The sequence below is a fragment of the Rhinichthys klamathensis genome, unplaced genomic scaffold (assembly GCF_029890125.1).
Source record: "Rhinichthys klamathensis goyatoka isolate OS25496 unplaced genomic scaffold, OSU_Roscu_1.1 h1tg000412l_1, whole genome shotgun sequence".
In the NCBI taxonomy this organism is placed as follows: domain Eukaryota; kingdom Metazoa; phylum Chordata; class Actinopteri; order Cypriniformes; family Leuciscidae; genus Rhinichthys; species Rhinichthys klamathensis.
In genome coordinates this window covers 3,558,424-3,583,492 of record NW_026606912.1, presented here as the reverse complement: position 1 = coordinate 3,583,492, position 25,069 = coordinate 3,558,424, and the positions used below count along the sequence as shown (strand labels likewise).

Here is a 25,069-nt window from a genome sequence, read left to right as displayed (position 1 = left end):
AATGTGGCGGGGGAAGAGTCGGGACTCTGAGCTCCTTCAGGGATTTCCTTATCGGGGGCAAAGCAATCCCCTCTGGACCTCATCCGCATAGGCTTGATTATTCAAGGCGTTACAAAGGAATGAAAATAACTCACAACTCAAAGCCACTGTCGTTTTTTTTTTTTACCTCTTATTTATTATCATTTCACTGCGAGAGAGTGTGCCCAACACCCTGCTAAAGTTTAAGAAAATGAAACCACAGAGAACAAATACAGACCAGACAATTTAAAAGATACAAAAAAGGAAACAACTTGAACTAGAGTTCGAAGAGGATTAAGAGTTCTTCTTGGGCCTTCCTCTGGTTTTCTTCACCGCTGGCTCAGAGGAGGCCTGAGCTTCTTTTCTCGCCGGCCGCTTTGCAGGAGTCGCCGCCTTTTTAGCTCCATTCACGTCTAAACAGGTTACATGTTCATATTGTTACTAAATTTGATGAAGATTGCAAAAGGGTAAAGCTAGAGATTACTCTAATGTCCATTAACATGGCTTACCCTTTTTCTGTGGAGCTCGCCTCTTCTTTGCAGGGGCGCCTTCGGTTTCATCAGCAGACTGGCCTTTTTCCTCTGCTTTCTTTCGCTTCGGAGTCTTTCCATCAAAAATAAAGATACGAACATGAGGATGGAAAAGATGGAAGAACAGTGGTCAATTCACTTGCCAACAGCAACCTTGGAGGAAGTTCAAATCAAATATTAAGCAGGGACCCTTTGCTCTATATTCACATGGAAACCATTGCATGCACCTTCAGCGTTGTGAACGCTTGAGGAAATGTGATTATGATTCAGCTATCCAGTAAATCCGGAAAGAACAAATAAAATCATTTGAATTTCAAACGCAATACATGTATACTACCATTCACAAATCGATGGTCAGTTAATAATAAATGTTTCTTGAGCACAAAATCAGCATATCAGAATGATTTCTGTAAGATCATGTGACACTGAAGACTGGAGTAATAGTGCTGAAAATTCAGCTGTCCCATCACAGGAATACATTAAACATTAAAATATATTAAAACAGAAAATGTATTTGTAATAATATAAAAATTGTAATAATATTTTATCAAATAAATGCAGCCTAGGTGAGCATAAAAGACTTCTTTCAAAAACCTACCGAACCCAAACTTTTGAATTCAATATTGAGAATTTTTCTCAGAACTCCAAACAATAAACTTACTATGAGTTAATCTATTTTAACAATTTCATCAATCAAAAATCCTTGGGTTTTTTTCCTCCTCAAATGAAAACTCTAGCATTGAAGCTCAAGTCCTCAATTCAAGGAAATCGTGCTAACCGAACCAGGGGTTATGAAGAAGATGCACTTAACGACAGCAATCAAATTCTCCCTTTTCTTCACTCAGACTGCATAATGAATGCTCGCCCCTCTCTCGGACTTGAACTATCATCCTTACTAGCCCCCCCACACCCCCTCACATTTCCCTTCCATTTTGCCAATTGCTGCCTCATGATTACCATCCAGACCCTGCTGAGCTGAACAGATTGGCTCGATAATTACATACAATAACGGCAGTGGGCAGGTAACCCTCAGCTGGCATGGGCCAGCTCCCTGGTGGCACCTTCCATATGCAAACTGCATTGTGGGAAGTGAGGAGAGTCCGTCCCCTCCCGTTGTAAGTGCGGCTCGCTGATTGCCGGCCCGCGCCGACTCCAAGGTTACCGTGTCAGCAAATTTGTGATACATTAGCAGGGAATAAACACAGGCACTCAGGACCTGTCTGTGGGAGGAAGAGGAGGGGCCACTGGGATAAACACCCGGGCGCTGGAGAGAACCTGAGATGCAGACGGCTTTGTTGCCAAGAGCTCTTTGTGCCGGACCCCATGAATGAAGCCACAGTCTTATCATTTTCACAAAGTATATGCCATCAAGGGCATCTTTGCGGGCTCGGACAGTTTGTTTTACACAAAATACACATGACGGCTGCAGAATTCACTTCTAAAGATCATATCGCTTGAAATCCAGATAAAACGATTCAGTGATTAACAAGATCTTTTGCAAGTATTCAGAGATGAGGTATTCAGAGTGAGCTCTCATACCAGCTGACACCTTGAGGGTGTTGACTGCAATATAGGATAAGAAACTAAGGTCAAATTACGTTCTTCCATTTGAAATGCAGAGATAAATACTAAAAATTAAGATATTAAACAAACCATTCATAAAAATATTAACATCATGACACCGAGTTAAAATGAGGTGCAGAGATAAATACTTAAAATTAAGATATTAAACAAACCATTCATAAAAATATTAACATCATGACACCGAGTTAAAATGAGGTGAGCAAAGAGCATGTTTGTGTGTCGGCTGCAAAATCCAAATAAGCTCAAGAAACGTTTGTTAAAAGCATTGCACGTTAATCGTATTTGAAAATCAATGCGCTCGACCGCATTTCCTACTAACCTGAGCAATTAGTCTTGGATCGTGTGTGAGCATTTTCAAATTTGAATCTGCTTTCAAAAGGTAAACAAATTATAGGATGTTGAATTGGCTTTTTTTTTTCAACGCCGGGCTTCAAAAAGGGACTGTCAGAGCATTTTCAATGTGCCGGGAATGAGGGAGTGCCACAGAGGTCGTTTTTTGATGTTCTACTGAAGGTGGCTCTCACCTTGACAGAGGGCGGACCCATGCCGTTAGTCGACACGGTGAAGTCCAGCTTTTTGTCATCCGTCACCCCGATGGTCTTCAGGCCTTGCAGCAAAATACCTCGCAATTTTGCATAATCTGGCTTGTCTGTGTATCCGAGAGCCTTGACCTCTTGCATGAACTTCCCCATTTCCTCTGGAAATGGAAAAAGACATTAAGCACAACATTTAAATCTTAATGCAGATGGATTTATTTATTCAGACATAGCGATACAGCTGCACAATGTTAAAGACACTTCTGGGTCAATAAACAAACGAAGAGCATTTATGTGTGTGATTAAGCGCAAATTACTTGGACCTCTGTCTCAAAGAAGTCCGACGTTAATAAGTTGCAAGTGCACGTATGTTTGTGCGTTTAGCATAGACAGAACAGTCCCTGTAGGGCAGTGTCTTCACAGCAGACGCTCACACTTTAACCTTCAGGCTAAGTTTAGAGGAGAGGGGCTGACATTTGTCACTTTGTTCCTTATACTTCTCCGCTCACAAACTGTTGTTTACTGTCGGCTGCTAAAATAGTCACACCAAACAGAATTAGTCGTGATGGCCGTGCTAACAGTGCCGCCTCCCATCACCTCGGTGTTGTGATGCGCCGTGTACGCACAAGACAACAGCCTGAGGAGGGATCTCGCCGTCTGCCGCGCGGCTGTCACACGGCTTAAGAACTGCCATCACATCAGCGACTGAGCAAAGGGAGCCAATGACATCTTTGATTTTTAAATGACACAAAGAAAGAACGCCCTAAAGTTCTGCAAAAGTACAGACTGCCACATACTGACTGCAAAACTAGGCAATGCAGGGGTCGAGAACGGAGAAGGGTGAAAAACAAGTTTGTTTAAAAACTTCATCTTTTATTTATGTCACTGCTTTTTGGTCGAGCGGGGTAGCTGACACAATGGTTATGTGCATTTTTTTTGTTAGATTTACTAAATATTTCACTAAAATATTTGTCAACAGAAAATGTGTATCTGCATATGTATAAAAAGTGGAAAGTGATCACACTCCAGTTTAAAGTTAGTGTGAGAAGTTGCGAGAATTAGCACTATATATGATAGATTAGCTCTAATTAAGGCTAAATCAGCAGGTCGACACTCATTATCACGAGAAGAGGCCCTCATGCTCTTGTTTGCGCATCAGAGCTCGAAAGTGCGTCTATCCAATTACCGCTTGGCAGACAAACAAAAAGTACTACTGCAGAATTCACAGGTGCTTCTGCGGTCGCGACCCAGTTAAAAAATAAATATGCTTAAATGCCATTTAGTTGCGAGAAACTGCTTAAAGGGGATGTCTAATGCTATTTCATGCATTCTGACTTATTTACACTGTTAAAGAGTTGGGATTCTCATGCTTAACATGGCCAAAGTTTCAAAAAACGAGTTGGACATATGACAAATACACCAAACACACTCCCTCAGGGTTTGTACAAGTTTCGAGTATGGCCCTGTATGACGCCATAAAGGGTGGAATTCCTTGTATGGGCACTTCTCCCAGAAGAGCGCGTGCACACATCAACCAAAGCGAGAGCAATAGAACGCCCATCAACGTGCTTCAATCGGGTTACGGAAGCCGTCAGCAGCGCTGTCATTTTGTTTTTAGACCACGGAATCAGTGTGTTTTGGTTGTGAGGGAAAGATAACCTTGTTCGGCTTCCCAAAGAACCCAGCATTAGGGGAACAGTGGATGCAGTTAGTTTTTCCAGGGCAGCACCTTTTTTCTCACCTGGTTTATTTTCGGAAGTGAAACAGCTTTTCAAGAACTCATCAATATTGTCTCTACACCTGAGGAGGAGAATATTTAAAAATGGATCATACAAAATCTTGAAAATGTATCTATTAAAATTTATTAAATCTAACCCATTATCATTTGTATCCAGAAATTAGTTTGAAGGCAAATTAAGGAATCAAATGAATTAGTCATATAGCATTTTTTTATGCATTAATATTCATTGGCCAATGGCAAAAAATAAGCATGGCCAAAATGCTACAAGTGAGGTTTAAGCTACTCACCTGAGTTTGGAGTCTTTGACATACAATGGGTCCTGAAGTTTGTCCTCCCACGGCAGACGGCCACAAAGCCACTGGATCATGCAGTAGCCCATGATTTCCAGGTCTGCTCTTCTTGAAGGGGCTGAAATGTAATATTTTCCCCCACACTTAATAAAACATTAACTTAAGAGGCCATTTTTAAGGGGTTGCCCACTTTTGTAGTATTTGATACAAAGTATCAATACATCAACATTTAAAAACATTATTTCCAGGGTTTTTCCTGCATTGAAAAATTTTTGGCGGCCGCCAAACCGAATTTTTGTCCAGCCAAAGCCTTATTTGATCGGTGAGTGACGTAGATGCGCACTCTCACCGTCTTCAAACTAAGCGCGTCTTGCTCTCTCTCTCTCCCTATTGACAGTTTTTTGACACTATGGTAACAGGTCGGAAGACCGAAGTTTCACATGGACGTTCAGAGATTGTTTTCCTGAATTACCGCTGGGTGTGAATTGTGCTAAAAAAACGTTGCCTTATCTTCGCTGAAAAGCGTTTCACACATTCAGCTGACATAAACCACACTTTCAATAAATGAAAAATGATGAATGATGAAATGTTTTCTGCATTGACACAAATCTTGTGCGATGTTCTAACTGTCGGATAATCACACAACGCGTGCCGTACACGTCCGCCAATGACACGTCCAATTCGCAAACTAATGACTCCTTTGAACCAATTCACTTTAATGAATGGTTAATGATCTGTCCAACACTGAACTCACGAGATGTCTGAATCGGTGTATAACAAATCGGTAAAACTTTACAATAAGGTTCTATTTATTAAACTCTAGTAAACTACATTAGTTAACATTTACTATTAACAAACTGCGCTTCTACAGCATTTATTAATCTTTGTTAATGTTAATTTCACCATTTACCAGTCGCCTACAAAAGTTGTGTTTGTTAACATTAGTTAATGCACTGTGAAGTAACATGAACAATCAATGAACAGCTGTATTTTGTATTAACTAAGATTAACAAAGATTAATAAATACAGTAAAAATTGCTCATGGTTAGTTCATGTTAGTTAGCCGAATACATTTACAATATGGTTTGATTTTAACATTAGTTAAGGGTTACAAACAAATAATTTACTCAGAACATCTAATAAAATTAGAATGTAAGTGTGCTTACCCCATTTTTTTAGTAAGAGTGGATACCAAGATTTAACCTTAATAAACTACAGTTTTTTTCAGGTCATTCATATGACAATGTGTAGAAACATTACCAAAAAAATCATTTAGTTTAGACTGGAGTGAGGTGAAACCAGAAAAAAAAGTGCAAAGCAAGTTGTTGTTAGCTAGCTGCTAATTTTATTCAATTATATATGATAGAAAATTAGACTATTAGTTAAAAATAAACTTTTTAATGCTACTTTTTTATTCTACTCTTTGATATTGATATGATTATATACCAAAATAATTATCAGTTCTAGCAAAGAAGGATTTTATCTTAAAAACCTAAGAAATCCAGTGGTAAAATCACAGCTTTTTTTTAAAGGAGGGCAAGAAAGGATGACAGTGTCTGTCGGCCACCACCGAAGACCCAGGAAAAACCCTGATTTCTCTTCATAATTTTGTCATCGCAAGCTTTACAAAAAACTTGTATGATGTCCTGCAGGGGTAAAAAAAAATATCTAGTTTTCAGGCCATAGGGATTCGCCTAGTCTAAACTTAAAAGTGACGATAGACCTGATTGTTCCAATTTCTTACCGACTCCTTTGTGCGCATCAATACTAGTGAACTCAATGGTCCCGTCATGACACCTCTTTGGGTCTTCTTTGTATTCCTTTGGCACTCCTTCAGGAGAGTATCTATAGGCCAATCCATAATCCACTAAATATACCTGGGTTAAAAAAAAAAATCAGAATCAAATTTTTCCTGTGCAACAAAAATGTAAATCACTGCTAAAATAATTACAGAAAATTAAAAAGACTTGTAAATGAAATAAGGTTACTACAAATAAATCACATATGCAGCTGCAAATAGACTGATTGCCAATTAGCAGTGTCACATATAAAAGAGGCCTGACAATTAGCACTTTGATAGAAGAGTTTTCAAAGCAACAGGAAGCAGCTAACAGGGTTCCAAAGATACTAAAACAGTCAGTGCACAAATTGCAGGTGCACCTATTACCCCCCCAAAAGTGCAAAATTATTTGATGTGTCCAGGTAAAGTGTCTCAAAAATAACTGTATACACCAATTTGCAACAGTAAAGATTAACAGCTCGACAGTGACAAACATCACTAACTTTTAAGAAAAACTACTTAAACTATAACTTTGTCATGCAGTGTACAAAACTGCATGACAAACGCACAGAAATATAATCAAGAACAAAAGTGTCCTCCCTAGGCACCTGAAAATGTATGTAGTCTGAAGAGTCACTTTTTACCCTGCGTTTTACACCTGGACATGTTTATGTTTAGAGATCAAAATGTCTTCAACCCACATTTGCCAACTGTTAAACAGTTTGTAGGATGGTCATCTATCTCAAAGTAGTCATTATTCCTCTACAAGTTTGTAGAAATGGTTGTACAAAAATAACACCATTTTACTAGACCATGTGAATGCTACAAGGTTAACATTCTTCCTTAATGATGTTCCAATACTGCACAAACAGCAAAACACATTAAAGAGCAGCTTGATTTATACTAAGATAGAGCTGTACGATTAATACGTAGCAACCATATTCGCATTAAAACTATGTAGCGTACGCCAATTTTAATCGCAATAAACAGGCATGTAAACACCTTAATCACATTATTACCACTCTGACCAAAGTACGCATGTGTTGTGCACGGATGTACACTAATGTCGTGTGTTGTTCACACAACTTCATGAATAAACTCCATGACATTATTCTGAATTTTTCTCTTCTCCAAATCACTAAACTCTGTCAACAACTTGCAGTGTATGCAAACCCGGCATTGCGATGTTCATCACAGCGCCGAATAATATCCAGTACGTCCATATAAATGTTTTTTGAATTTGATGCGAGTAGATTTAAACAATGGCCAGCAACATGCATACTGTATGCCTATCTGAGTGTGGTATAACCATACTTATAGCAGATCATAAGAATAATGAAAATTGCATGTTAACTGGAGTAAAGAGTTCTGTTCGTGTCTTACTGCGATTGACCTTGATTATTAGAAATAATCGCATTATTGGTGCACATGTAAACAGTCACTGATGTCTACGGTAGTGATCAAAACAGAGCAAATTACCTTATGAAAGTAACTTGGCGCTTCAAATAACGATTGTATCGATTGCATCGTTACATTGTTACAATCGGCACCTGGCGACTGTTAAAAAATTTATTTGTCATTGAATCATTCATTCAAGAGACTTGAAAAAACGCTGATTCATCCAGTAATGAAATAAGTGAAGAATTTATAATTCAGTCCTTGAATCATTCATTCAAAAAAGTTTTTTTTATTTTTTATTTTTATAATTTATTCAGATTAATTAAATGTTTTAAATAGACTGCAGCAATTAACATTTTGTCAGAATCTCTAGTAAATCATTTTTAGTTGCACGTACCAAATCGTGGTAACATTGAAAAAATATATATATTCTCATTTTAACCAGATTCATGCAGCTGTATACTAGGATGAGTCAAACCTTTTCATTTCCAGTCTAATCTAAAGATCTGCATTTGATTGATCTTTTCAGGATATTCTGGACAAAGTGAACTCAAAGTGAACTCAAAGTGAACTCAAAGTGAACTCAAAGTGAACAAAGTGAACAAAGTGAACAAAGTGAACAAAGTGAACAAAGTGAACAAAGTGAACAAAGTGAACAAAGTGAACAAAGTGAACAAAGTGAACTCTGTTTTTGCACCCTCGTCCATCCTTCACTTATAAAGTGTATGCATAATACATTTACAAAATTACATTTATTTTTTTTAAAAGCTGCAAATGTGTCTTTAACTACACGTTTACTTTGTAAAAGAAACTTGAATCCATTCAAGCGGTTACTGATTGATCACCTTACTAAAATGTATGTTAACATTACTTTCAGATGTTAATATAGTAACCACTAGCTTGTGATTTTACTCTGTAAAAGATTTGTCCGACTGATTTTAACTGGAACTCATGAGTTTGAGTCTTTTGGAATCATTTGTTATAAGAACCAGTTCATAAGAGTAATTTACGTTCAGTTCAGAAAGCATTCTTATGTTCCTATCATACAATAACACTTCAAATCATTCCTATATCTGATTGAAATGAAAATATAACTAGGCATTTGTCTTATTTAGTTTACAACCGGTGCATTTCAGTGTCTGTGTACTTAACACACATTTATAAAACACAGAAATACATATATTCAGAAGCAAAGAAAAGACCCAAGTAATTTAAAAAAAAAAGGATGCTCAGACTCACCAAGTAAGCAGTGACTAATCCCAAGAGGCCGAGTTTTAAATTGCGACTTTAAAAATAGCATCTTAATAATACACCACTGATACATTATTAATCTTCAAATTAAATATTTGCCCCTGCCCAGGCCCCCCAACCTTATTTGCTAGAGACAGCTTCAATACTGTCTCTAATCTCTCCAGTTTATGAGCCGCATTAAAGGCTTAAATTGTTTTGCTTTTTTCCCACCCAAATCTCATTAACAGATGGAAAAAAAAAATAAGACAAGTAGTTTCTTACATTGCAAATCACTGGTACTCCAATTAAAAGAAGTATTAGCTCTGTATAGTCCTGCAGTTTACACACCCTGTCTATGTCTCTACAGTTAGAGCTGTACAGCCATGGCAACAGAGATCTGTTAAACATGTGGAAGGCTTGAAACAAACCTGATTGGGGTTGGTGTAGGACAGAAGAAGGTTGGAGGCTTTGATGTCTGCATGCACATATTCATGGTCATGGATGTACTCCAGAATGTCAAGCTAGAGATGAAAGATTTGTTAGAATATGAGATTTTATAATAATACTGGAATAGAAGATTCTCTCTCACTGCATGCAATGCCACAAACAGTCATGTTGAAGATTTCTGTGCATCTTTAAAAGGTTTTTAACAAAGTTTAATAGTTATAAAAATTAATTGCGCTTATTGACATGTTAAATAATTATTTGTATATTATTCTATAGAAGAGTGGCCTCCCTCATTGCTTATTTTATTTTAGTAACCCCACCTATTATTGGAAATTTTGGTTGTGAAATAAATTAATCACGAGTGACATATGTGAAGGGTATTACAATGACATGAAATATTTGCTTTGTCAAGATGTCAATATGAAGTACAATGTCATACCTGTCAGCAAAACAAACAAAACATAACTTGATGCACCATTAAACTTTCAGCAGTTTACTTATTCTGATAGAAGTACACTTAGAAGAAACCTACAAGTCTGAGACCCAGTTGAAGAACCAGTTTCCTTGGAAATTTCTTATCATTTCCCTCAAATTTCTTCTGTAGATCTGTTCCAAATCGATCCATGACCATAAATCTGTACCTGTCATGAAGATTAATGTGAAATCATTACATTTAAGCGGCATTCTTGTGTGTTCAAACGATCAAAGACATTTGTAACTTCCTAAAAATTTTATTAATAAGAAAAAGAAAAAAAAATGTTGAAAAATTAAAGATTTGTTCATTATGTAATACTTTTGAAAATTGTGATTTTTTTCCCCTACCTCTTACCACCTTTCTCATGAAAACCTGAGCCCCAATATTTTGGAACTCCCAAATACTCAATTTTCCTTGACTTCATCCAAGCCCCAACTGAATCAAAATATAAAACATTCTGTCACAAACATGATTCACATTACTATTCCACTTCCCAGTGAAAAGAAGAACAGTGAGACATCAGTCCTAAAACTGAACTAAGACGATCACACTAACAGTTAAATGCAATCACATGATCAATTCATAAAGGCAAATTATTAAAAACTTATTATATAAACTTGTTGGTGCTCAAAGTAATATACGAGTATTCCCCTGGGACCAAACTGTGAGTGTGCCGCAAGGTAATCTGCTGGTGGGACAAATATTTACCAACATTACAATATTCCATTGAATAAAACATGAGCATCCCTTAGTAATATAGCAGTTAATTGTCAAGGGAGACTGACATTTGGATTGTTATTAAATAAAGCGCAAGACTGTGGCCTTGGGGCAGCCATAAGAGCCACCAAAAGCAGAGAGTTGTGGTTTGTCTGTCTCCATAAGGCCCTCAATGGTGAGCTCAGAACTTTCTTTAATTAAAAGAGTTGCTCTTCGACTTTTTTTCAGCCTGGCTCATCATGCATATGAGAGTGTGTTTGCAGTCACAAGGGCATACTTAGATCAGGTTTGGCAGCTCGCATGTAGAACTTCAGTTCAGAGAAGAGAGGGCCATTGTCACTTGGCTCCTGCAAGACAGTAAAATAAGCACCAAAAATAAATGACATTTAGAAAAGAAAAAAAGAAAAAGGAAAAAACGTGAACCCTCATACATTTAAAAAAAAAAAAAAAAACCTGTAGAGGGAAAGTGTACTTCCATTATCACATATCCATGCCATTTTAACAAAGCACAAAATCTTATTTGGAATGCTTGTAAAATGTAAACATTTGTACATTTTCCTCAAGAAAATGTGATTGGTACATGCTCATGCAAAAGTTGCTTGGAAGCTAGGTGGTTGCTTCTCTATGATATTACGGTCTCTGGCACTTTTTTTGTTTATTTAATAATAAATGTAATGACTGTCGAAAATTGCAATTTTTATTTAATTCTTTATTTTCTGTTGTATTCTATTTTTTTCTTCTAGTTACGGGCACAGAAATTATTCTATTGATAAATAACATTACATTAAAACTAATTCTGACCACCCAAACATCACAGGCATTCGAAGAAATTCAAACTCTGGACATATACACACAAAAAGATACACACTGTCCCTTACCACTTTAATGACATAAGGTGCATCAGTGCCAACAGATCCTGAAGAGTCCTCATTAGCTAAAAGGATATATGACAAATTTACATTTGAACAACTGATAAATAAATCCAAATAAAGCATTAGAACTTCATACTTTTAAAACAAATATTACCGAGATACAGCAGGCCAAAACCTCCCTGCCCAACAGCAGATCCAAGCTTCCATTTTTTCTTTGCGTTATCTGTGAGGACTTCTCCAGGTGGGAATTCTTCAGCCAGTTTCCTCTTGGGTGGAGCTCTCGCTTTCTTCACCCCACCTGCCTTGGACTTAGGTGGCATTTTTCTTAAATGTATCAAACAAGAGAAACCCAAGCATCATTACAACTGAATTTGGGACCACTACTAGGGTTTAGGACTAGGCGTTGTATGGAGTTTGTTGTGATATATCGATATATTCTTATAAATGATATAGGATGAGATGAGGCAATACAGTTTCTATATACAGTAGTCTGATATTACGAGCGCATCTGAAAAAGAGTGGAGGACACTGAGTGAGCTGCTGTGGGGAAAGTGCCAATTTGTCCTAAACATGACATGCTTTATATTAAGGGCTTCAAAATAACTCGTAAGATATACACTCACCGGCCACTTTATTAGGTACACCTGTCCAACTGCTCGTTAACACTTAATTTCTAAGCAGCCAATCACATGGCGGCAACTCAGTGCATTTAGGCATGTAGACATGGTCAAGACAATCTCCTGCAGTTCAAACCGAGCATCAGTATGGGGAAGAAAGTTGATTTGAGTGACTTTGAACGTGGCATGATTGTTGATGCCAGAAGGGCTGGTCTGAGTATTTCAGAAACTGCTAATCTACTGGGATTTTCACGCACAACCATCTCTAGGGTTTACAGAGAATGGTCCGAAAAAGAAAAAACATCCAGTGAGCGGCAGTTCTGTGGGCGGAAATGCCTTGTTGATGCCAGAGGTCAGAGGAGAATGGCCAGACTGGTTCGAGCTGATAGAAGGGCAACAGTGACTGAAATAACCACTCGTTACAACCGAGGTATGCAGCAAAGCATTTGTGAAGCCACAACACGCACAACCTTGAGGCGGATGGGCTACAACAGCAGAAGACTCCACCGGGTACCACTCATCTCCACTACAAATAGGAAAAAGAGGCTACAATTTGCAAGAGCTCACCAAAATTGAACAGTTGAAGACTGGAAAAATGTTGCCTGGTCTGATGAGTCTCGATTTCTGTTGAGACATTCAGATGTTAGAGTCAGAATTTGGCGTAAACAGAATGAGAACATGGAACCATCATGCCTTGTTACCACTGTGCAGGCTGGTGGTGGTGGTGTAATGGTGTGGGGGATGTTTTCCTGGCACACTTTAGGCCCCTTAGTGCCAATTGGGCATCGTTTAAATGCCACGGCCTACCTGAGCATTGTTTCTGACCATGTCCATCCCTTTATGGCCACCATGTACCCATCCTCTGATGGCTACTTCCACCATGTCACAAAGCTCTAATCATTTCAAATTGGTTTCTTGAACATGACAATGAGTTCACTGTACTAAAATGGCCTCCACAGTCACCAGATCTCAACCCAATAGAGCATCTTTGGGATGTGGTGGAACGGGAGATTCGCATCATGGATGTGCAGCCGACAAATCTGCGGCAACTGTGTGATGCCATCATGTCAATATGGACCAAACTCCCTGAGGAATGCTTCCAGCACCTTGTTGAATCTATGCCACGAAGAATTGAGGCAGTTCTGAAGGCAAAAGGGGGTCCAACCCGTTACTAGCATGGGGTACCTAATAAAGTGGCCGGTGAGTGTAGTTAACACGTATAGTTTAAAGTGGCTTGCTCTGACAGATACTTGGCTTGTTTAATGCGTTTGATATTAGGTGTCTGTCTTAGTGCATAACTTACTTTTCACAGGTATATTTTCTATCTATAAATATTACCATTTTGCTGTCAGGAGTGGACAATCCTTATGCAAGCGAGTCTCTGCTAAATTTCACAGACTTCAGGGAACAAGCGCCATCTTACACATTGCATCAGCCTACATGGTTACAATCACTATTTTCATTTTCATAGCCTTTAATATGAGGACAACATTGGGCAGGATGGGAAATAACAGTTTTTTTTTTTTTAAAGCAGAATTTTGTTATTTAAATAGAAAAAAAGTAGACAATACAGAGATATATACTGTATATCGGCACTCAAGCCAACAAAAACCGAGATATTTTTTGTCCATTTTGCCCAGCCCTCCTAGGGATAATACTTTTATTTTCCATTATTTCTAGTTATATACAACATTTTTTTCATTACATTATATATAGAGAGTGAATAGTTTAACTGAAAACTTTACTTAAATTCAGAATGTCTAAATACATTTTTACAAATTATTATTTTTTATTTACAGACCTGGAAATCACACTTTTGAAAATGCATGTCGAGATTTTCTATGACTATGGCAACCCTCTCAGTGTCAAATATTTGCTTACATTTGGTTAGTGGCCTACAATTAATATATATATATATTTTTTTTTAAATAATAATAATACTTTTTTTTTTTAAACAGGGTAGAATGAAAAGAATTTTCATTCTGCTTTCATTCATGAAAGTCCTCCTTTCATTCACTTTATCAGAGCAGGGTAGAATGAAAAGAATTTTCATTCTGGAAGGCCTGACCATCAGATGTAGTCTAAGTCTATATTCATATATCTGATTATGGACATAACTTGTCACAGCTACACTGCACTGAACACATGTGCTTTTTCAGAGATACAGGCCTACTAACGTTAATACACTAGCAGTACCTGTACAAACAAGACTAGGGTGTGACTGACATGAAGGTGAGTGTTCTGTCATAATTATTGACATATAAACTTTGATATATTGAATAGCCAGACTTTCAACATGAGAGATGTATTCGTATAAGCACTACAATTAATGAGGTCAGTGACGATGACATTTAGGGATATAGTTTCAATTTGCAGTCCTGCCAATGATGCTGTTTGTTTCACTTTTATATTTAAAATAAAAACAGACATTAATAGCTTTTCATTGCTTTACTTTGTTTAGGAATGATACAAGTATTTAGGAGAGATCAACATGCGGTTAATGTCACATGATATTATCAATGAAAGTGACGCTGAGTTATTTATATTGTATTTGGGGGGAAACTGCGACTCAACTATTTCAACTCGCTATGCTAGCAGAGTTAGCTGCCTTATGCCGGCTTTGTATCACAACAGAGCCGATAATTTGTACTCATAATCCGCTAGTAAACATATTTGGACATGACACTTTATCGAAGCAGATCGAGAATATTCTACTAACCTTTCCGCGCGTAAGTGGCAGGTTGTAACAGCTCTTCCTCTCCAAAGTTCCCGCAAAACGGCTCTTCAGAGTGAAGCTCAGCGAACGCGATTGGTTAGAAAGAGGGCTGCGTGGTTCCTGGTTTTGCAATGCCTTATGGGATATGTATTTTTCATTTGTTTTTCCACAAACACTTAGTAAAATTACGTTGTTTTAATATCATAATAAATAGGCCAATTTGAAAAAATGCTGCAAAATATTTTTTTTCTATTTTGCAGAACATTTCAAGATTAGTAAATGTATTGCAGTGTTTCTTTACCGAATTACTGCATGATATTGTATTTGGTTATGTTTTTGGAGGGGGTGGAACTCCAAAATCTGTAATATGAACATAAATAAATATGAATTTAACAGAAATGATTTCTCATAAATTTTTAAAAACTAACATTACTGGTGGGTAGAGAAAATACAACATTTTGTCAACTTAATACATACAATTTTAAATTGATATTTTAAGGCATTTACTAGGCATTTACAATTATATATATGTAGGCCTATATATATACAAAATTGTTTATTAGTATTAGTTTATTAAAACATCTTATAGAGCACTATTCATATATTTGAGTCCAATTTGTGTAGTGTAAACTTTGAGTTTGTCATACTCTCTCATACTGTTACACATTTAATCTAAAGTATTTACAACCGCAAGTAATCCTCAAAAAATATATTAGGCTCTGTTTCCCCCTGTGCATATTTGATGTTGACTTATATAGTTCTACTAGCTTTGAGAGGCACATAATTCATGAATAATTAAGTGTGTAATGTGGTATCCTGTAACTGTTTTGTACAAGTGCTATGCTGCGAGTTTAGGTTTTCTTTTGCGTAGTGACTAGGCCACAGAATAACGACACAATAATTGACAGAAGCAGATTTTGGAGGACATTTAATGGTTTGGTTTCTGTAGCAAAAAGGGAAACATGATGTGTCCAGAGATGTTATCTTATATGATGGATTTTATAGTTCAAAGGACTGACGTCTGAGCTAATGGGATGTCTGACATAGAAGTACATGACATCAGAGCTACATATTGATGGAAATTTTGGTTAGTCAACTTCGTGAGACATCGCTCAATCCAGAAGAATGACAGGGCACTCAGAGGAAGAAACAACATCTCTGTCCATGAAGGAGGGCAGAGAAAAACGTGTATCATTTCCCCCAGATGAGGAGATGGTGTCTGACTTTGTGGAGAGCAGGGTTAAACTTCAAGAGGGTGAGATGGCATTGATGTTATGCTGACGGCCTCTTCAGATCGGTTGTGCTTGTCTTTGTTCATGTCACATCATACATTTGACACAAAAGCAACATAAATAGTTATAATATGGTAGGGGGTTTTTTATGTTCTTGAAAGAAATCTCTTATGCTCACCAAGGCTAAATATATATTAAAATTTTCAATATATTATAGGTAAAATATAATTTATTCCTGTGATGGCAAAGCTGAATTTTCAGCATCATTACTCCAGTCTTCTGTGTCACATGATCCTTCAGAAATCATTATAATATTTTGATTTATTGTTCAAGAAAGATTTATTATCATTTCTTATTATTATCAGTGTTGAAAAAAGTCTTTATATGGTCACTTTTGATCAATTTACTATCACAATTGATCAATTATTGTTTTTTAAAAATACTGGGCTTCTTAACCTGAATCATAAGGTAAAGAAAAAGAAAATAAATGAATGTACAAGAAAAATATTTTAATGCATGAATTTTCTAATTCCTGAATCCTATATCTCATGGAGCTGATTAATTTCCTTTTTTTAGGATTAAAAATGGAATATTCTTGTTGTGACTCTAATACGTTTGTTCTGTTTTAGCTGACAGTCTCAGTCTGACAGATATAATTCTGGCCTACAAGCAGAGCTGTGAAAAGCACCAGGTGAAACCAAACACAAAGGCTCTTGATCAATTAAAGGTACAGTGGAATAATGTGCATTAAAACACACGGCACTTCTCACGCTTTCATTCCCTGCTAATATTAGTTTATTTGTGCAGATGATTTGGTTTGAAATAGCTATGTGTAATGAACATTATTTGGTGAAAATAACTTTGAAATGAAAGAAAGAGGATGAAAAGAAAAATAAACACATTTTAATCCCTCTTAGGGAGCAGGTTAATTAGCCAACCACGTTTCATTGAACTAAAAAAGCAAGACAATAACAAACAGGTAAATGAAAGGAAATGAGAAGCGCACGCACAAACACACACACATACACACACACAAGCATGCATGCATAATTCAAGCTCCGCACTTATTTTACATTGACCAGCAACGTTAAGAGCATCAGTTTTCTCTTCTGCATAAATTTACGATTAGATCAAGGAGAATTATTTGTGGAAAATGAGGGACTTAGCAGTGCTTACATTAAACACACTCTCGGCATTATCTCCACGCCGCTAATGAACCCCACTGCATTTGAAAGGAATGTAGGTGGTCCCCCTAAAAGGGTGAAATATGTATGCTTAAGCAGAAGCTAAAAGGAAGGATATTTAGTTGAGAACTGCGTGTGAATTTCTAATAAGAGAATGCTAAATGAAATTTGCTGCTTAAAGAGCATATTTATCAAATTAGGTGCTTTTTTTTTCCCAGGCAGGATCATCCCAAGAGGATGGCTGCAGAAATCTATTTAAAGCTGTTATTGTACCCGTGGGCTTTCTCTATTCTTTGATTTTTTTTTATAAAGTGGGTAAAACAGTATTGCTTTTGGTTACGTCTTCATAGAAGAGGTAAACAAACAAAAGGCCTGTGTGAAGGACCCCAGGCCCTCTTAGTTCAACACAAGCTTAAATGCTTAATAATTTTTTTCACCCTCACCCTCATATATAGGCTACCCCGTTTTCTTTGTTTAGCGTCATAAGCTAGTGTCTTGAAGTTTCTCACTCGAAGTTTTCCGTGTCCACTCCGTCTCAGAACACACAGAAACTTCTTGATATGAGTTACTATCCCAGGGGCTTGTAAATGAGTAACGTTTCTTGAAGTGTCACCGCCACTGAAGTGCAAATCCTGTCGGAGGTGGTGGCAATTGTAGTAACAGAAAATAACAAAGAGAAAAGACTTACAGAAGCGCCCCATACAGTATGAGTGCTCGCCTCAGAAGCCGAGGAAGCATCATCAAACGATTCAGCATTTCACATCTCCCTGCAGGATAAGGCGTAGATTTTGTGAAAAGTTTGTATTTCAGACTGAACCGTCCTCCCATTAGAGCGAATGCAGTGCTGCAGAGCTCCCCAAAAACATCCTTGCTCCCAGCCTAACTCTGTCGAGCTGCTTAGCTCTGAGCGATGAACATTCATCAGAAAGCCACAGAGTGTCTGAAGTGAAATAACTGTCCTCCCTCCCCCCCAGTACGGAGTAGAATTTCACATCTCTCACATCTAAACACCGTAGAGTATAAATAACTTTCACACTTTTAATCTTTAATGTCCATTGCACTCTCTAGACTGAGGATTCGCAATGATTTCTTTCTTTACCGCATGAAATGGGCATGTTTATTTCCTTCCCAGTTGTGTGAAGATGCAACGCTGCAGTCACCGTCCATGTAGCCAATCATGTTGCTTTTTAGGCTAGTTATTTATCATTTTCTATGACAAGCACCAAATTGTTCTATTAAATGTGTGTGTTTTTTTTTTCCCCGGCACTGCTGCTGATGAAGAGCCAGGGAGACAGCGTAACAATTTTAAAAATAAAAAAAATTGTGTACATTTTAATTTTGTTAATGATAAATTAAGTTATTAATTTGGTCTATGCTCTTTCTAGACACTGCAGGTTTAATTGCTAATTGTTAACTGGGAATGAATATATTTGCATATTAATTAGATCCCAATTTACATTTTTAATTTGCTGCCTTCAAAGGGTGTGAGATAAAAGGTCGTGTTATTTTAAATAATTTATCCTTTATTGCAGAAAAGATGCTGAAAGGAAAATGTGCGGCTGATTTGAATCCCTGAGAGCTTTTACTGTATAAAATGTTTCGAACTAATTTTTTCAACTAATTAAATGAAGAAAAAAAGGAGAAATATATGCTCTCAAACAGTTGCTAATACAAAGCCACCCAGACTGCCGAGCGCTGGAGTGGGTCTCCTGGAGTCTGAGTGAAGAATTGGAAATGCACTTGAGATGCCGTCTGTGGAAGTCAAGTTTATAAGCTGTGTCCCATTCTGCCTGGAGGAAGCAGAGCTCTTTTTATCACTTCATTTTGTCCTCTCCCTCCTGACACATCAATGCATTTTGTACTTTGTCATTTCATTTTCCTCAATACACAGCACAGAACCTTGCTTAGCAGCAATGGGCTTCAGAAGTTTCCACATTTATTAAGATGGAAAACATCAAACAAAGAAAGAGAGGTACAAATCAATGGCCTTAAGTCATCCTTGTTGAGACTTTTCTTTCAGAATGACATTAAACCGGGAGAGTGTTCGTTCGCACGTTGCGATGCTTAATTTGTTTTGCTCTAAACGCAAAATCCCATATGACGTCCTGTTCGTGTTTACAGCAGGTTGACTGAGGGACTTCATCAGTCCGTTGCCTGATAGATGCTAACTGCCATCTGCTAGCTACAGTCTAGCGGCTAGATTGCCAGATTGAGCTAAAATGATCTGTGCTGTGTGACGTACTAGAAATTTACATAAACTGTGCGATGTCACTTTCAAATGTTGATGATTACATTTTGTTTGAGGTATTATGGTGTCTGTATAAGCTTCACAAAATACTTTAGCATTAGCTCATTGGTAGCCTATCACACAAATACACAATAACAATTGAGACCTGTTTTCCCCCCCACATAGGCCTACAGGAAAAGTCCTGCATCATTTTTATCCTAGAGACCAATGCAATACATATGTTGACACTTTTATGTTTTTTTTTTTTAATGTTCTTTCTAAATTTGACTTTTGGTCAATGTAGTCAGGTTGATACAGTTTTGTTATATAATAAATATTTTATTTTAATTAATCCTTTTTTTTTAGATGACACTGTACGAATAATATTTTAAGTTAAATCCAAACATTTTACAGCGTACATGCTGTCATAAACATTTGTGACATTCATAATTCTTGCTTTCAATTTTGAAATATTCAATAATGGCAAATATTGAAACCCTGAAAATCTTTTCTGAGTACATAAATCTCTTGATTTTGATCCGTCTGTCTCTTTTTCATGCAGCAAATTACTTGTGTTACCGACAGAGCCAGGTGTTTTGACCTGTCAGGTAAGTTCAATAATTCACTATTTATTATTTTGCTATCCCTCTTGAACAGCATTATTGTTTTTTCAAAGCTATAAACACCGCCAGAAAAATCCCCCCAGTGCTATCATTTCACCTGAGATTTTCATCCCTTCATCCGTCCAAGTATTCCAGCATTATTCTTCTTTCCATCAGCACGTACTTGGAATCACTAGTCTGACCCGCTGTAAACGCTCTACCGCGCGATCCTAAAACAAACAGAGAATCTTTCAAATTCATAGACACAACTCTGGGAGGAGACGCACACCAACCGTGACAAAATAATGGAAGGTTCAAACATGCATTTTAGCAATCAGATGTTTTGTTTATCTTTTCTTCAGTTGTAAAACTCAGGTAATTTGCCCTTTTGTGCTGCACTAAAATGTGGAAGGCTATAAGTCTATTTGTTCTGGGAATCTATGGAAACTATGGGGCCATTAGAATATGTAGCCATAACTGCTTTTTTTCTTTCACAATTGTAAACACAATGAATCAGTAAAACACTGGCCCAAAAACCCTTCACTTTTGGAACTGAGACAAAACAAGGTATATGAGCATCCTGACAAAGTGACATTGTCTCAAACCAATGACGTAAGTTTGAGGCGGGACTATCGCAAAGTCCGAATAATAGTGCGCCCAAAACCCATGCCATTGGTTGACCCTAAATAATATGTAAAAGTATTTCAGAAATGAAATGCTGACTGACTGAGCTAAATTAAGCTTCCTCTAATAAAAATTCATAATAAAAAAAATTGTTCAACCCAATCTGATGAGAAAACGCATCTATATTAATGAGGTAGCCTAGTGATTTCGTTAGAATTCATACAATGTGATTTGTACGGAAACATACGATAAAAACATTTTTTTTTTTTAAATAAGCATTAAGATCCACCCCTAAATAACCGTCAGTGGGGCGTACGCGGATTGCATGAAAACGTGCAAATGAAATTGTACAAATTCATACGAATTAGTCAACAATTCAGCAAAATGTAAAATAGTTACGAATGTCCATTAGAGTTTCTTGAGTTTCAGCGGTCTGAAATATAGAATTATAGACATGGACGGCAGTGATTATTAGGAAATATTTTTCCGCTGAAAGCTCTGTAATATTGTCATATTGACAACCTAAACAAAATGTATGCTCCGTCTGTGTTTTTTATATTTACATGTGTATTTTAAACTATTTTGTATGTGTGTTTTAAGTTGCTTAGCTGTAAAGATAGCCTATTCCCATTATCCCTGAAGTGTGGTTTAAGTGAACAGCAACTACTTTTTAGCTACCACACTTTGATAAGATCAGAACTTTGACGAGCCTGTTAATTGAAATGTACATGCCGACGCTGAAGGGCAGTTTGGGATTAAAATGCGCTGTCCCTTTGATGACTGAAACAGCGGTTATTGATACCAGTAGACGTGAGCTTGATGTGCGGGTCAGCATGTTCTGGCTTCCTGCGCCCTAGTCGCACACTGATGGCATCTAACTCTAAGTCTCAGTGTCATTATCTGCACATGGCAGAGGGGATTAGAAAAATGGGATTTCTGATCCCCCCTTCCTGTGGTACAGTTAAGTGATTATTGTTAAAAAAAATTACAAATGATTATGCTAATGATGAATAAATTATTATCTCCCCAACATGCAGCTCTGAGCGATCTGGCTTCTCCCCGACCAGGAAGATAAGAGTTTATGAGGGGAAGGGGGCCTTTGCAACGCGTGTCTAATATAGACGGACTGCTGTGGCCATCAAAGTATTTCTCAGGGCTTTGTTTAAAAGTCATCTGTTCCTGCATAATCAGAAGCTCTTTGATTGTCTCCTCCACTGAAGGGAGGGGATCAGACGTGATCGTGTTATGTGTGTTAGTGTCTAATATGTCTCACTTGAAGGGGCAGATATTTTGTTCTCTAGGTGTATGCTAGTTTATCCAGTGCTGTACGAAATTTGTCACAGCAAATGCGCTTCACACTTTGTCCAGGCCAGGGTGATACCACTTTTTACAGTGTAAAAAGTGGTATCTCCATTCTGATTGCTTTTCCAGGTGAACGGTTAGATTATTGCTCCTGTGAATCTCTTGAAGAGATCCTGAAATCAGTGCAATTTGATTTTATCAGTCTGCAGGGGGCCGAGCTGGAGGAAAATGTAAGTATATGAACATTTGCTTTTAACTCTTTTGTCCGCCATTGACGGAAATTTTCGGCTTTCTGTGTTTTCACTGTTATACCGTAGGGGCCGCTATATAAATCTTCTGAAAGAGATTCTCCTGATCAAAACACAGGTGAAAAAGAAGCAGAAACTTATGTAAAATAACGTGATCATCAATATTAAACGCCACATAAGTCCAAACTCCCTAATGTTACCGAATGAAATGTCGACCCAGGAGTGTGGTTGGACTGTGAAGCTTTGGGAATGTTGATGGACTCGATCTAGCCTACTCCATCTATGTTTTGATCATCGTTCTGAATCCGATCTGGATCTTTGATAAAAACGCGATTTTCTCAGCTTTTTGCTCAAAATGTTGCTTTTTTTTTAATGAAACTTACCCATATTCAAGTTTTGCTAAAAAGGGTGGTACAACTGTTTTTTGGTTTGTATTTGATTTGTCACAATGTCTTTCTGTGTTGTTACCATTGAATATAATAAAAAATGAGTAGCCTACTAAAAAGTTTTGCTAAAAAGGAATGCAGGAGCTATAATAAAATGTTTTTTGTTTTTTTAAGCAGAGGTTCTGGTCTTTCTTTTGACATAATTGCATGTTCAGACATTCATATAGGCCTATAGGCTACAACAAAGTATTCTGGAGGTCATGAAACTCTGGTGAATAAATGCTGACTTGTGGCAACTTTTTTCAAAAACGCTAGTGGGGGAAGAGTTAAAGCTTTTTTTCACACTTGGTTCAATTGTTGGGTCACGGACACGGTCACTAGTCAATTTCAATTTTCAAAAAGTTTTCCGAACCGCGTGGTAGGGTCAGCCTGCAACATCTTTAAACAAATAAATAAATAGATGGCTAATATATTAATAAATTATTTTGATGTATTTTGTTTAACGTATATTTACAATTTATCGTTGAAAGAAATAACTTGATTTGATAATGATTCCAATATTTCTTCTTGAGTCCAGCTCCCATGAGTCTTTTTGGAAGGATTCATTGAAAGAGCCAGGCCGACATCCGACTCGTCATTTGTTGTGAATACCTTAGTCGAGCGTTATTTATTGGGCGCAACAGGAAGTGTTTTCGTTCCATTATTTCGCGCTAGACGATAAATGTATCTCCTTACATTAAATTAGGATTTCACACTCTGGTAAAATATGACTTTTGACGTGGCGATGTTTATTTATCAGTAGTCGCGATCAAGCGATGATGTGCCCTGCAGAATTCGCGCCGCCGACAACCAAACTCTGACGCCAGATTAATGTCAGTCCGCCCCAAAAGCTTTGTCCAAAATATAATTTTTTTATGTCAGGATTCTTTTTACTTGTTGATACTAATTTATTTTCTCTCATATAAGGGAGCATCATCTTTGCTGGATATGTTTTTGTACTACGAATCAGCTACGCACCTCAACGTGTCCTCAAACTCAGGAATGGGATTCTCAGGTTGGCTTTCACTGTCACACCTCCTCCGACGGGTAAGATTTACTGCACATCTAATCCTACTGCCCAATGGGTCGTGAAATATGTAATTCAGTTATAATATGTAATGCTAAAACGTTTTAAAATTTTATTAGTAGGCTACACTACAATATAAAAATTATTCTTTAATTAAATAATTCAGTGGAAGTGAACGATTCTTACACTGAAAAGAGTCTTATTTGTTCATAAACAAAATAAACTGAACAATATAAACCATGTAATATAACGATTTGCATTTCTGACTCCTTTTTAAAAAATATTCTTTTAAACATTACATTTATTTAATCCTAAAATTATGGCAGATATAACACGTTATGGCAACTTGACATTTTAAATTGACATTTTATTTTAAAACACACATTAACACACATAAAAAAAAAAAAAAAACGAAACGTTGCCTTCATTTTTTTTAAAGTTCAGAAACACACCTTGTGTTTTAAAAGTGTCATTAAGTGTGAACCAATACCTCACAGTGGTATTCAGATTGAATTGGAAGCAATGAATCGCATGCATCAAAGATGAAAATGTTCGCACTGCTGAATAAAGCCTCATTCACACTTTGATTTTAATGGACATCATTATAGTCCTCATAAAACCCCTGACAATATGTGTTCATTTAGGAACAGCTCTAGATGAAAGACAGCATCACCTTACGGTGATGAGGACTTCAATGGTAAAAACCAAAGGCACGCTCTCAGGCAGTATTATATGAGATCAATCAAAATCTCCCAAGAAAGGGAAAGAAGAAAAAAATCTGGACACTTTTGAAGTGGTGGACTATAGGATGAAACTCCGGAATGGCCTGCAGATCTTTGGGAACCTCCCGTCAGAATTGTTTTCCGGTTTTGACGTTTCTGCTTCTGTAGACAGGGTGGTTTTTGATGAGAAAGGGTGAGACAGAGAGGCCAGTCCGCAGCGAGGGCAAAACCAGGCCTCTGAGTCTCTCTGTCTCTCTCTCTGATGGTTTGCTGTCTGGTCTCTTCAGAGTGGATGCCTGTGGAGGCTGGATGCTTGCAACATGCCTATGGTGGACTACGCCGCACAGGCCTTGTCAAAAGCCCTTCTCACCAGCAGGCTGACAGTGCTACACCTTGAAAACACCTGCCTGAGCGGCAAACCTCTCTTCACACTTGGTATGCCCAGCACACACCATTCAATTGAAGTGTATGCGAGCTAACAATGGAAGAAAGTTTGGGTGCTTGCTGCCTGAGAATATGACCCTG

The 25,069-nt window shown here is 37.4% G+C and overlaps 2 protein-coding genes across 2 annotated transcripts; one reads left to right on the top strand and one right to left on the bottom strand.

Moving 5' to 3' along the window:
• Positions 1-149: 149 nt before the first annotated feature.
• vrk1 (VRK serine/threonine kinase 1) lies at positions 150-15,063 on the bottom strand. The gene is made up of 13 exons (XM_056234984.1): positions 14,955-15,063; positions 11,773-11,942; positions 11,625-11,680; positions 11,024-11,093; positions 10,377-10,464; positions 10,087-10,195; positions 9,536-9,628; positions 6,444-6,576; positions 4,697-4,817; positions 4,410-4,468; positions 2,657-2,829; positions 528-621; positions 150-431 (listed from the first exon to the last, which is right to left on the bottom strand). Exons 2-13 carry the CDS (start codon positions 11,936-11,938, stop codon positions 313-315), a joined length of 1,281 nt encoding a protein of 426 aa, XP_056090959.1. The 5' UTR covers positions 11,939-11,942; positions 14,955-15,063; the 3' UTR covers positions 150-312.
• A 739-nt stretch (positions 15,064-15,802) lies between these two features.
• Positions 15,803-22,520, top strand: LOC130070573 (protein phosphatase 1 regulatory subunit 37-like). Its single transcript, XM_056234995.1, has 5 exons — positions 15,803-16,206; positions 16,813-16,910; positions 20,157-20,202; positions 22,252-22,352; positions 22,440-22,520. Exons 1-5 carry the CDS (start codon positions 16,077-16,079, stop codon positions 22,518-22,520), a joined length of 456 nt encoding a protein of 151 aa, XP_056090970.1. The 5' UTR covers positions 15,803-16,076.
• The last annotated feature ends 2,549 nt before the right edge of the window (positions 22,521-25,069 follow it).

Coding starts and splice junctions, on each gene's coding strand:
- LOC130070573 (XM_056234995.1), top strand. CDS start 16,077: ATGACAGGGCACTCAGAGGAAGAAACAACATCTCTGTCCATGAAGGAG. Junction 20,203..22,251: donor CAGGTGTTTTGACCTGTCAG/GTAAGTTCAATA, acceptor TTGCTTTTCCAG/GTGAACGGTTAGATTATTGC. Junction 22,353..22,439: donor GGGCCGAGCTGGAGGAAAAT/GTAAGTATATGA, acceptor GTTATACCGTAG/GGGCCGCTATATAAATCTTC.
- vrk1 (XM_056234984.1), bottom strand. CDS start 11,938: ATGCCACCTAAGTCCAAGGCAGGTGGGGTGAAGAAAGCGAGAGCTCCA. Junction 10,465..11,023: donor AGCTGCCAAACCTGATCTAA/GTATGCCCTTGT, acceptor ATTTTGATTCAG/TTGGGGCTTGGATGAAGTCA. Junction 2,830..4,409: donor CACTTCCGAAAATAAACCAG/GTGAGAAAAAAG, acceptor TTCCATTTCCAG/AGGAAATGGGGAAGTTCATG.